Genomic DNA, 12,319 nt, shown 5'->3' with positions numbered 1-12,319 from the left:
TCCCCAATGACTTCAAGAGACTAAATATAAAAGAAATGCGGGATCAGGCCTTCTGAATTATATCATCGGCCTATCAAGTATTCACTCAATAGACGATTTAATTGTCACAAAGTTCTTTCTCTCAAATTAACCATGACAAAAAATTAAAAGTCTGCTATCATTGAAATCAATGACAAGCTTCCATTGACTCAGCCGGAACAAGGTAAAGCCTATTTAAAAACAACAACAAAAACAACAACAACCTTGTGGCTATCGCAGTTTCCATAGACTTCAGGTCACCTGTTCTTTGTCTAAAAGAATGTCATTTTTCGGCTGTGCTCTTTAAGTCTTCGACTTAAGCTCTCCCAGCTATACCCCATATAGTGAGAAACGATGAAAGGAAAAAAGATACGGTAATTGCAGAGCTCCAGAAGGTTATCGAGCCAATGAATTACAAAAGGGAGATAAAAAAAAACGGATAAGTATTACATCTGAATAAAATTATGTTTATTTTAATCAATATCAATAATAGAAGGTAAATATTTTAATAAGATAATTTCTTCAAAATTATTAGATTTCTTTAACTTACTCAACATAATATAGGAAAAAGTTTAAAATAGTACAAGTGCACTTGTTCTGATTAATAAAGCATTTTATATGTCTCGCTTATTGGTACTTATCATTAGGAAGTTTATGTCGTTGACAGTAATCACCATCTTTTAAACACTGGAAAATTACAATAAAAATGTATTGCTACAAAATCGGTATCAGATTTCCATGTAAATAAGAATAAGTGAGCTAGAGATTGGGCCTGATACAGTAAAAACAAAACAAAAAAAACTAAAGCACAGAAACGTCAAGCCTAAAACATAGGATAGCTTGAAACACAGGTAGGGACCTTTACAACAAAGAAAAGCGGCCGTTTCCCCCAGCATTCGTGGATCGTTATTTTCAATAGTCTTTTATTAATGTTTAAAGGCAAAACTTAATTCGTCTGGCCTTCAGCTCTGTCTTCTTCCAGATCATGTGCTTCCTTTTTGGCCTCCCCTTCCTTTCCCTCCTGTCTGGAAGCTGGGAATTTGTCTTTGTTGTTTTCTTTTTTCCATTTCATCCTCCTGTTCTGAAACCAGATCTTTACCTGCCTCTCGGTGAGTCCTAGCGCGTGGGATACCTCAATCCTTCTCTTCCTTGTCAGATAAGGGTTAAACAGAAATTCCTTTTCCAGCTCTAGCGTCTGGAAACGACTGTATGTTTGTCTTCCTCTCCTCCTACCAGGCGCTGCTGATTAAAACAAAAACACAGTATTTTTCAAAACAAAGAGCTCATTGCCCTGGGCTCTTCTATGTGTCTGTTCATCTAGATATAACCATACAGCTGGGAGACTCTCTAGGTGCATACAGACGAATACATACAGATATGTGGCTATTTAGATAGGGAGTTGTGTACAAGAGTACAGGAAAATAGCTGTAGACATTTCTTACACTACGCTGCTTTCATTACACATCAGCATTTACTGTCTTACGTTATGAGCTACCTCTGGGGAAACAGACCCACTATTTACCTTTAAGCACAGAGCTTTTTTGACACGGGTGTACCTGCATGCCTGGGACTTACGCCCTCTGCCCAGGAGCAGAGAGTTTAAGGCTACCCTGGTGTCTCCTGCACCTACTGCACAAACTTTGGTCTCCTCGCTGGGTTACTTTGCTCGCAAAGCCCAGCGCGGTTCCAGCGCACACGGAGCCGCAGAGACAGGAAGAGGGAGAGGAGGAGGAGGAGAGAGAAGGAAAAGGAGTTTAGAACTCAGACGTGAGATGGAAGCAAATTGTTTTTGCCTGCGTCCAACCTTGCGGTCTCATCCAGGGGAACATTGGAGCGGGAGACGAGCTCTGATTTAAGTGGTCTGGTTCCTCGCCAATATTAGCACTGGACGATTTACAGTCAGGATATTGTACCAGCTCGGCCTCTTGCTGGGTCGTAAAAAGCTGCTGTCTCTGTAAATTATCGTATCCGTAAAATTTCGCGGGCTCCCCGTGACAGGTAATCCCGCCGCAGGGGGCAGGAGGAGGCGGCGCGGGAGCGGGGGGAGGAGGCGGCTGGTAGGCAGCCGCGGGGCTCCCCCCGGCCGGCAGGTAATAGTCTGGGCCCCCGCCGCCGGGCCCGGGCTGCGGCTGGAAGCCCGCGGCGGCGGCCGCGCCGGTCCCGTACAGCAGGGCGGTGGCGGTGGCGGCGGCGGCGGCGGCGTGGCGGCCGCTCACCTCGGGCGCAAAGGGGCAGTCGTAGTACGCGGGGCCCAGGGGCTCGCCCGCCGCCGCCGCCGCCGCCGCCGCCTTGTACTTGGCGTACAGCGGGTTGACAAAGTAGGAGCTCATGGGCGCTGCCCGCGGCCGGGGGAGGGGGCCCGCGGCCAGCCCAGCAGCAGCCGGCGGCGCACGGGGGCCCAGGCCCCGGGAGGGGCTGCCGCGGCCTCCCCCGGCCCGCTCCGCTCCGCTCCGCGCTGCTGGCGGCGCCGCTGCCGTCCGGCTGCTGCTCCGCGCGGCGGCGGTGCCCGGGCTGCGACGGACTCGCTCCCCGAATGACCTGCCTCGCTGCTTTTACGGTTTCCTATCAGGCACACACCGCGGCCCCACACACACGCACACGCGCTCCCGGGCAGGGGGAGCCTCGGCCTGGCTGGGCACGTCCCGCTCCCGCGGCACAGCGCAAATACCCCCCTCCCCGCCCCCGCCACCTGCACCCCCGGGGTGTGCTCGGAAAGCGCATATTTAAAACCCCGCGGAGCAGGCCGAGATCGGCCCCAGATAACTGCGGGGCGGGTTGATCCAATGGCTGAGCGCGCTGCGGGCCAGACGCCTGCCCTGAGACACAGAGACACCCACGCCTGCCATAAACAGGCAGCTCTGCCAAGGGCTAACGTGCCTCTTCCAAATTCAATGGTAGGGCTAACGTGCAACGCGCAGGCCTGTCTAACGCATGGGACAGGGGAACCAAAGGGGAGACCTGGGGGAGCGAGGGAAGGCACCTAACCCGGAGAAGCACAATAACATGCTCAGGGACGGGCTGATCATCTGGAGCTCGAGCCGTCCATCCGTCTCCGCGGGCAGTGCAACAGGGAGATAACTGTTGTACAGGTAAACCCACGCAACAGAGAAAGGCCCCGGTGTCCTCGGGAATCAGGCCATTGTCTAAGCCAGCAGATACGTTGGAAATGAGATGCACAGTTACCCTTGACGCAGTGCACGCATGGCTGCGACTCCCAGGTTAATTGAAACTGAATGGAAATCATGCCTATGAATATACTTTCCATCATTTCACCCTGGGTGAACGTCATTAGCGAAGCAAAAAAAAAAAAAAAAAAAAATAGGAGAAAGAAAAAAGAAAAGAAGAATGTGTGGGTGAGCATTAGCATCGCTTGGGGACGGAATAAGAAATAGGGGAGGAAGGTTCTCAGGGGCCAGGGAAGGAAGGAAGGGCTTGCAGGCCATTTGCATTTCTCCGTGTACAGTACACGCTGCTCTCTCTCTGAATTCACTTCAGCAGAACGCCAAGGGAGATTCATAGATTCCAAGGCCAGAAGGGCCCATCCTGACCATCTAGTCTGACCTGTTGTATAACACAGGCCATAGCACTCCCCCAAATAATTCATAGAGTATAGAGGCTGGTCAATGTTTGTTCCAACGTTCCACACCTGGAGCTCTGCGTTATTAATCTGTTCTCTGGGCAAAGAAATACCAGGGATTATTCAGGTCCCTCCCTACGAATTTAGTGATTCTGTCTTTAAATTCAATTCAAACAAAGATTTGAGAGTCTGATCCAGTTCCCACAGGAGTCAGTGGCCAAACTCCCTCTGGTTTCAAGCGGTGCGGAATCAACCCCCGATTTTCCCATATTTTGGCAAAAGAGTTTCGTTAAATAAAAGTCAGCTTATAGGATAAACACGAATATGATCTCAATGTCCTGTTTCAAACATACAATAACGTTTAGGTGAAATATTATATAGATCCTCTCAGAACCATGTGTGACCGTCTGTTGCGAATCGAAAAAAATATTTGTGGTTACATAAAAGAGACTCCAGAATCCTTTCCCATCTTTCTCTGTCTCTCTCACACACATACTTCTCCCTTATGTTATTGTGTCCAATAAACTTTCATTTTTTTCTGTTTATGTAGGTAACATGCGGTAACTTCCACAAAATGAACTTGTCTATGCATAAAAACCCGAGACAGAATATCCAGTTTAACATAAAACACGTCAAGACATCTTTCAGCGGAAAGGAAGAAATAGAATGTCATAAAATATACAATGTTATTCCGGAGAATTTATTTTCCAGCTCAGTTGTTTTAAAGGATATGTACGCAAATTATTGTTGGTGTTATGGTTTCTGATCTGTAATTGCTTCTAACAATTATCTGGTGTTCAGCTGAGTATGTGTGTTCGAAAAACATGCTGAATTGCTTATTCTACAAGTGTAGGTCTCGATCCTGCAAATCCCAATTCAATGGAGCCGCTCTTACTTATGACAACGCATACTTCTTGTGTGAAAAAGGCTGCCCACCTGATTTGCAGGGTAAATTCCCAAACCTAGAAGAGCTACACCGTTTAGGATTTACACCGGCGCAACTGGGAGCAGAGTCAGTCCCTCAAATATTGTCCTATTGATTCCTTTTGTGAGATGGAAATGTATGGCTATTGAGACAGACCTTATTTTCCTTGCTATGCTAATTGGGTGTAGGAATATATCTAGAGATTGCATGTGTAATATGGCAATATATTGTTTCATAACTGTATATCCGTCTGGTACGTCCCTAACTGTTCTTTAAAATAAATGTGTTTTATTCCCTGTAAAATTTGTAGTTTTTTTTCCCCTGAACCCATAAATATTATTATGCACAGATGATCACTCAGAGAAAAAATAAGTATATGTTTTATCTTAATGAAACATATACCAGTTCTGACCTTAATAATCCTCGTCTTGTTTGTAAAGCACAAGGAAGAGATCACAATGGGAAATATCTTTCAAACTTAACTTCTTACCTTCTTTTACCCTTGGTCTTTATAACGTTTATGTTCAGACTCCAGAAGTCTGTAAATTAATCGAAAGAATGCACAAGACGTTTGCTTAATATTCATAAAGAGCATCAAGTATTTTATAGCTTCAGTAACAAATCCTAGAAAATACAGGGAGCATTTTTCCACAATAGGCCCAATAAGCCAGCATTACTTATAGCTTTTTTTTTTCTTCAGGGAACAATTTATAAGTAAAGGATTTTATCATTGTGTTTATTGTCATAACTTAAATATAATACAATGAGCTGAAACCTCCTGGAAAAAACATAGCTGTTTATTTATTTATGACTTCATATCATTAAATATTGTAGTCTGCAAGAATCTTTCTGTCATCTCAAAACTGCTGATTGCGCAAGGTTTTTCTAAGCTATCCATTTAAATCATAGTAAAGAACAGTTACACTTGTTTAATTTCGATTACAAATATACAATTCATGATTAAAAGTAGGATTGTCTATATTTTAATAAAAATACATTCTGCACGAAAGCCAGAAGCATCGTCATCTCAAGAATCATAAAATGGAGCAACAGCGCTCTCTAGTGGTCAACTGAAATTGTGATCAGCAACCAAATCTCTTTAACTTCTCTCCATTTATATACTTACTCTACCTTGATTTAAAAGTAGTTTACTTGTTTTAACTCTGGCTTCCATGAATTATATAAATAGCATCTCTTATCTTTCACGTTCAACATCTAAAGTTATCTAAGCAAGGCATACAAAACCAAAGGAATGTAGAGAACAGCACTCTTTACACTGAGAAATAGAGTGGGTTGAATTCTATACCTTTAGTCACAAAAAGCTTTTTATTCATAGTTTAAAATAACGTATCTTTTACCACATGTATAGTAGTCTTTCCATTTTTACCCGTACTATAATTAAGCACAGGTAAAATTAAGTGTCTTCTTTACACAAAGCAGCCAATAAAGACGTCTAAGGGCATAAATGTTGAAGACCGTTGCTCTCCCATTTTTGGTCCTGTTACTTGACATATTACATCACTAATACTAGATGTTTGGTATTTTCAGGTTCAGAATTTTTCTGCCTTGAACTTGCTTTTGATTTAATTATTTTTGTAACTGTAAACTTAAGTAAAGACTGTTCTTTTCACCATCCAGCCAATTGTTTATCTCAAATACACCGAACATTCCACTTAACTGATTGGTATATAGTATAGTTCTTATATTTCATTCTTAAAGCAGTCAGCGTATAGGAACTAAAATGTCGTGTCCTTGGACACAGACAGTACTTTGTTTAAATGGAAGTTGTAGGCTACCCAGTGGCTCGAAACTCCTTCATTTTCCTCAGACCATTTGGAAATAAATATACATATATACAACGCAAAAAAACAGGACAACTTCAACTCTGCCATTTCGACTGGCAAATATTAAAATCAGGTTCTATCTATATCGCCTTAGTTTGATTGCAGTTTCTTCCCAGCGTATGTAATGGAATCAATGCAGTAAAGCGTCCCGACTGCAGTAATACAGTTTACATCTTAGATCAGCCAGTAAAAACGGCTACATTCAAAAATATGTACATATTCGCAACAGTATTTATCACCATTTAACACTTCTACAAATATAATATAACAATAAATTAAATGTTAAAACCTCTGTTAACTTTTCGACCTGAGTGTCTTTTCTTGCCTGTGTTGTCTTGGCCCAAGGGTGACATACTGCAATTTATAGTCCAGATTTTAAGACCGAGTTTTGTCTGTATTTTTGTTTTCTTCTAACAACCGCAAACATCAAAATAAGATAGTTTCAAAGAAAAGCGCCATAGCATATCGTAAACTCATTAGGTCCAGACGTCTAGCCATCTCAATGGTTTTATTATACCTCGGTTCTTCCTGCTTTAAAAGAATTATAGGGTTAGGATTGACAATGAATGGGGAAGCAATGCAACACCTTTTCTTAGCACTATCTGCCTTTCCATTTTTTTTCCAGAGGTAAAAACATGAAGTACCAGGTCTCTGCAACTCTTTTAATCTTAAACAACTGCTCATAAACATTTACAGATCCTTCATTTTAATGGTTGCTCTTTAAACAAAGCAAGGTTCTTTTACAATGAACTTCATCTTAATTATCTTGATAAAGTCCTGTGTGTTTATAAATGCTGAAGGCATGAGACGTGTTGCTACATACTCTCCCCCTCTCCTCCAGTTGATAACCTGGAAGTGGCATTAATCCATTCTGAATCTATTAGTGTTCAGATTAAACAGCACAGAGATTAAAATGGCAAAAAATAATTAATTAGGTATCATCGTAAATATTTGGGTTTGGAGCTCCAAATATTTCCTAGATTACTCCAAGAGGTCACCTGTGAAACTTCACTGATTTTTGAAGACAATTTGTGTATAACGTGTTTTCTGAAAAATGATGCAGGCATATCTACAATATATAATTTAAGCCAAACCCCTTATGATTAACTTTTGGAGAAGGTGGTTGCTGACTATAGTAGAAACATTATAAATCTTTTTCTCTTATCTCTGTAACTACAAATTTAAGGCTGAATTAGTATCTGTGTTGAAGTAGTTTTCATTTGGAGCTACAGTGCGCATCAATCTTCTTTCCAAAATTCCTGTGTACGAAATAACCGAGAGATCAGAGTCTCTACTGCCTTTTAAAGCCTCGCGTTAATGATAAATTAACCAGTATTATACATAAAAATGCTTATTGGGGGCATATTCCAGACACTGAGAAAATAGTGCATTTGTTGTTTTCATATGATTGCGGCTAACTATGCGGTGCCAAAAGAAGAGGAATGCACACGTTGCGCATATAATTGCAGTCATTTCCTTTGATCAAGTAGGAGTTTATTATGGAATAACTGACAATAATTACAACAGGTCTTTAGTTAGAAACATGTGTTGGCTGATACAACATTTACTAATATTCAGAACTCCCAACTATCCAAGGCATCAGTAAATGTTAGGCCTATTGAAAACTGCTTCAGGTATGACACAATCGCTTAATAGTGCACTGAAGAAGAAGAAGAAGAAGAAGGAGAAGAAGAAGAAGAAGAAGAAGACGACGAAGAAGAAGAAGAATTAGAAGAAGAAGAAGAAGAATGTTCTCATTGCCTCTCTCTGGCGCCTAATGCAAAGGACAAAATTCAGGACTGAAAGCAGGGTTTTTGGTAATAGATTATTTTAATAAGTCATGAACAACACAATACTGCTATTGATTTAAACAAGTGTACTTCAATATATATATTTATTATCATAATTATAATTATGTCCTTTACCTTTATTTTGGCAAAGTGACTATCTACACTACATAACCTTTTCAGAAACATGTAAAACATTTAACATTAAGGTCCCAAAGCTAACGTGCACTCACAATATCATAAACCAAACAGTTTGGGAAAAGGGAGAGAGGGAAACGAAGCAACTTTTATAAACACATTGGCGAGCAAGACAGAATTCTTCCCCCTCCACCCCCAGAAAAAAAACAAACCTGACATAGATCACATTTCCACTTCTACCTAAAAGATCAGTATAAAGTTCTGCAAAAACGCATCTGGTGCTGGAGGGGGAATGAATAATAATAATAAGAAGAAGAATGTGTGTCTACACCCGGGGTTAGTCTCCTTTATTTCCTTTCTCCTTGTTCATCTTTTTCATTTTCATTCTTCTGTTCTGAAACCATATTTTGACCTGTCTCTCTGTGAGATTTAAAATCCTAGCTACTTCGTAACGGCGGTCCCGAGTCAGATACATGTTAAAGAGGAATTCTTTTTCCAGTTCCAGAGTTTGGTACTTTGTATAGGGACAACGCTTTTTCCTCGTTGAACGAGCGTGGATCCAGTTTGCTGCCGGGTTATCTGGAAAAAGGGAGGTATATAGGGAGAAGGGGGAGACGGGGGTGAGGGAAGAAAGGTCGTTAAATTAAATTTAACGAAGGATGGACTCTTTTCACAACTTTGTAGGAATTATCATAAAAGCCTTAATACCCCAGTCTGTTTACTGTACAAATCATGTCTTGATGGTAGGTGGTTATGTGGAGTCTTTTATGGGTGCTTGTTGCTGCTTGCGCTAGGGTAGGCGTCTAGACATTTTTATAGGTTAGTAAAACTATCAGTTTTGCACATTGGAGCCTTACAGGTTTCGGCAATAAATCAAAGGGGCAATTTCTTTTTTACTTACTTGGGTCAAGTTGCTGTTGCTTCTCTTCCTTCAGATCGCTGCTCGGGCTGGGGTTGTGGCTGCAGCCTGGAGGCTCCTTAGGGCTGCAAGTAGCCGTCTTCTCCCGGGTCTCCTGCAGGAAGGAATTGCACGTGTACTCGGGCACACTGATCCCTTGAGACTCTCGGGACGAGGAGCACTCAGTCCTTTTGGAGGTGGAGGAAGAGGAGGAGGAGGAGGAAGAGGAGGCAGCTGCTCCCGTTTCAGGCTTTATCCCGTAGTGGCGCCCGTTGGAGGAGCTGGAGCTGCTGCTGGGGAAGCCGGGGAAGGGCTCTATCCAGGAGCGCACGTATCTGCCAGTTTCGGCTGCCCCTAAGTGGGGCTGGTGCATGTAGGGATGGTAGATCCCTGTCATTGCCGCAGACGGCTGCGGGTGGACCGTGGACCAAGAAGTGGAGAACACGGTGGATTTTGGTGCAAAGCTACAGGAAGAAAAATCTGAACTCTCTGCAACACCTGATGGCCTGGAGGACGCACTGTGACCTGCCTGGACGAATCTACTCCCGTAAACTTCTTCGCTTTCATGGCCTATAAGAGAATCGACATAATAGTTACTTATGGTGCCACTAGACGACATTTTTAGGTTCCCCTCTTAGTCATATAAAAGCTTACTCTGTTAACTGTGTATGATGCCCTCCCTGAGAACAATCGTAGTATTTTGCAGACTGCAACCCTCAACCATTGGTTGTGGAGCCCACGTGATCATATTTACCAATACTACTAGTAAATCAATCCGCTAAACTGGGGCTGCTGTGATTAAAAAAAAAATCTTCAACAACAATAACAACAACAGACAATTAAACCCAAACTGTAACTGTACGGCCCGGAAGGAGCCCATCGGCAGACAGCTGCGCCTGTGCCCCGGCAGGATCCCAGGCGGGCGTGGCCCGAGCCAGTAGCACAAGAATGAGACAGCCGGGAACTATTTCTTCACCTCCTTGGAGTGATTTCTGCCATTCATTTCTTAATCAGTGAGACGCAGGGTGTTTAAATAAACCCAGCAGCCCGGGCTTCCGAATTGAACTGAAATCTGCCGCGAGAACCCGCTGGGAAAGGGGAGATTCTTGCTTGTAAAATCAAACCGCATCCCAGCGCTCCAAGTATACGACTGCTCATAAAACAGGAAAATGTTACAGTAAAAGCACATTGTGGTGACTTCCATATTTCAAAGCATGTGGCTGTATTCCTCCCTCTTTTAAATAAAGTTTCAATTTAAGGGACTTTTTAAAAAGAGAGAGAGAGAGAGATGCCCACTGTGTTGTTTTAAAACAGGTGGAAGACCTCTGTAATGATTTTATGCCTTTCCATAAAAATTTTACGAGGTGGATTTGATTATAGATTAATGTGTCCCTAATAAAACGGACTGATGGGACAGCAAAACCTGTGTCTCCCTGCACAACTGACTCGTTCCTGAACACATGCCCCTGTATTTGTTAAACTTCGGGGGTCGGATGTTCCAACATGGCAAACGTTATTGTAGCCTCGTCACAATTTGGCTAATGAACTATCGGCAAACGTTATCCAACGAAATTTCTTACGAGTACATTACAACTATAAATAAAACCACATTTGAAAACAATTCTACGTCAGCAGGAGAGACATTGCACTATTGATAGACAAGGTTTTCCTATTTAGAGTCTAATGCACAGCGCCTTCTACTACGTTCCTACCAAGCATATGCAAAAGGCATCTGGCTGTAATTCCCCCACCTCCAAAAATAGCTGGAGAAGGAGAATCCCCTTTATTTACTTCACATCCCTAGATGGGTTCTTCTGAACCGTGTGTGCTTCACCAACTAAAAGAATATTTGGTTAGTATTTAACACTAAATTACCCATATTCTTCTGCACATTTCTGTTCCTTCAGACATACTGAAGATGGACGTATTTGAATCTGAAGAAAATGCACACAGTTAGTTCATAACCCACAACAGTACTCGTTGAGAATATAACATAACACCATACAGGAAAACAATTCCTACGCACTGACAAATATAAGGAAGGGACGGAAATTCCTGTTTATTTAATGATTTATGGCTGTCTTCTTCCGTTGCATTTGCATGTTGAAATTTTATTTTCCGTATACACAGCTTGTTTCATGTTAAGATATTGCACTTAATTATTAATAAATATAAACTGATTAGTCAGGAAGATTTAAAATGAACATTTTTTTCATACATGTGAAAACTTGGTGTGTAGCCAGCTAATTACATTTCCACTACTGAAACTTCTTTGGCGATGTATTGAGAACTTTTACGCGAAAGGAGAAGAAAGTAAATAGAGGTTCAAATATATTTCTTATTTAAACTGATGAAGAACCTTGGTTTTAGTATGGATATTTTAAAATCAGTTTAAAAACATCATACGTGAATACTATCGGTGTCTTTAGCATCAAAATGCTTGTTCTCTGGCTTGAGGAAAATATAGTATGTTACTAATTGTTTCCAGTCCAGTATATCTAAACTATATACCCGAGACAAGGGAGGAAAATTTGATATCACCAATTGTAATATGAACTGTAATCGTGTCATTAAGGAAGAAAACATTTAAAATATCTCATATCTTATCTCTTGCTTTGGAAACTGCATGGGTAGAGAGGGGGTGGTTTTTTGTTTGAATGCTGTTTTTCAAGAGTAGACAGTATCCACACTTTTCTTTCCAGGATTATTAGAAGGTGAAAGTATGTTCAAGCATTTGGACTTCAATGTGGAGTCATGTTCATTTGCAAGCCATTTACAGTTCTGTTTAGCATTTCATTCCCTCCTCTTCCCCCCTTCTCCAGTTTGCAAGATAAAGTGGCTGTTAATAACATTTTCCTGCTATGTATCGTTAAGAGTCGTGAACTTTATTAGCTTCAGATATGGTATAAAAATGGAATTTCGTGAAATAAAACGATCTTCCGAGCAAACAAAAATGGTGCAGAATAACAAAAGTAGATCTGAATAGGTTGTCGTACTTTAGTGTGCACCGTTGTGAGCACTGCTAGTAGAAAAAACCCATCCTTGCTAGATATCTAAGAGAATTGTTTCTCTTCCACAATGCTCTTAAAGCTCTTGAGCTCACCAAGAACTTCATGGTGTTTTTCTGTACAC

The 12,319-nt window shown here is 41.8% G+C and overlaps 2 protein-coding genes across 3 annotated transcripts; both read right to left on the bottom strand.

Moving 5' to 3' along the window:
• Positions 1–464: 464 nt before the first annotated feature.
• On the bottom strand, positions 465–2,967 carry HOXD8 (homeobox D8). 2 transcript variants are annotated; one of them, XM_038421895.2, is made up of 2 exons: positions 1,823–2,967; positions 465–1,257 (listed from the first exon to the last, which is right to left on the bottom strand). In XM_038421895.2, exons 1-2 carry the CDS (start codon positions 2,346–2,348, stop codon positions 965–967), a joined length of 819 nt encoding a protein of 272 aa, XP_038277823.1. In that variant the 5' UTR covers positions 2,349–2,967; the 3' UTR covers positions 465–964. The 2 variants fall into 2 exon arrangements, with proteins under 2 accessions (XP_038277823.1, XP_038277822.1); XM_038421894.2 differs by having other exon boundaries at positions 465–1,260; positions 1,823–2,957.
• A 5,222-nt stretch (positions 2,968–8,189) lies between these two features.
• On the bottom strand, positions 8,190–10,099 carry HOXD9 (homeobox D9). The gene is made up of 2 exons (XM_038422031.2): positions 9,191–10,099; positions 8,190–8,868 (listed from the first exon to the last, which is right to left on the bottom strand). Exons 1-2 carry the CDS (start codon positions 9,804–9,806, stop codon positions 8,627–8,629), a joined length of 858 nt encoding a protein of 285 aa, XP_038277959.1. The 5' UTR covers positions 9,807–10,099; the 3' UTR covers positions 8,190–8,626.
• Between the last annotated feature and the right edge of the window lie 2,220 nt (positions 10,100–12,319).

This window comes from Dermochelys coriacea, chromosome 11 (assembly GCF_009764565.3).
Source record: "Dermochelys coriacea isolate rDerCor1 chromosome 11, rDerCor1.pri.v4, whole genome shotgun sequence".
NCBI lineage: Eukaryota > Metazoa > Chordata > Testudines > Dermochelyidae > Dermochelys > Dermochelys coriacea.
This window is presented reverse-complemented; position numbering and strand designations above follow the sequence as displayed.

Bases quoted from the DNA above. Each gene is read 5' to 3' on its own strand.
- HOXD9 (XM_038422031.2), bottom strand. From the start codon at position 9,806: ATGTCGTCTAGTGGCACCATAAGTAACTATTATGTCGATTCTCTTATA. The intron at 8,869-9,190 runs GTAAGTAAAAAA...CCCTTTTTCCAG, and splicing joins GCAACAGCAACTTGACCCAA to ATAACCCGGCAGCAAACTGG.
- HOXD8 (XM_038421894.2), bottom strand. From the start codon at position 2,348: ATGAGCTCCTACTTTGTCAACCCGCTGTACGCCAAGTACAAGGCGGCG. The intron at 1,261-1,822 runs GTTGGACGCAGG...TGTTTTAATCAG, and splicing joins CCCCTGGATGAGACCGCAAG to CAGCGCCTGGTAGGAGGAGA.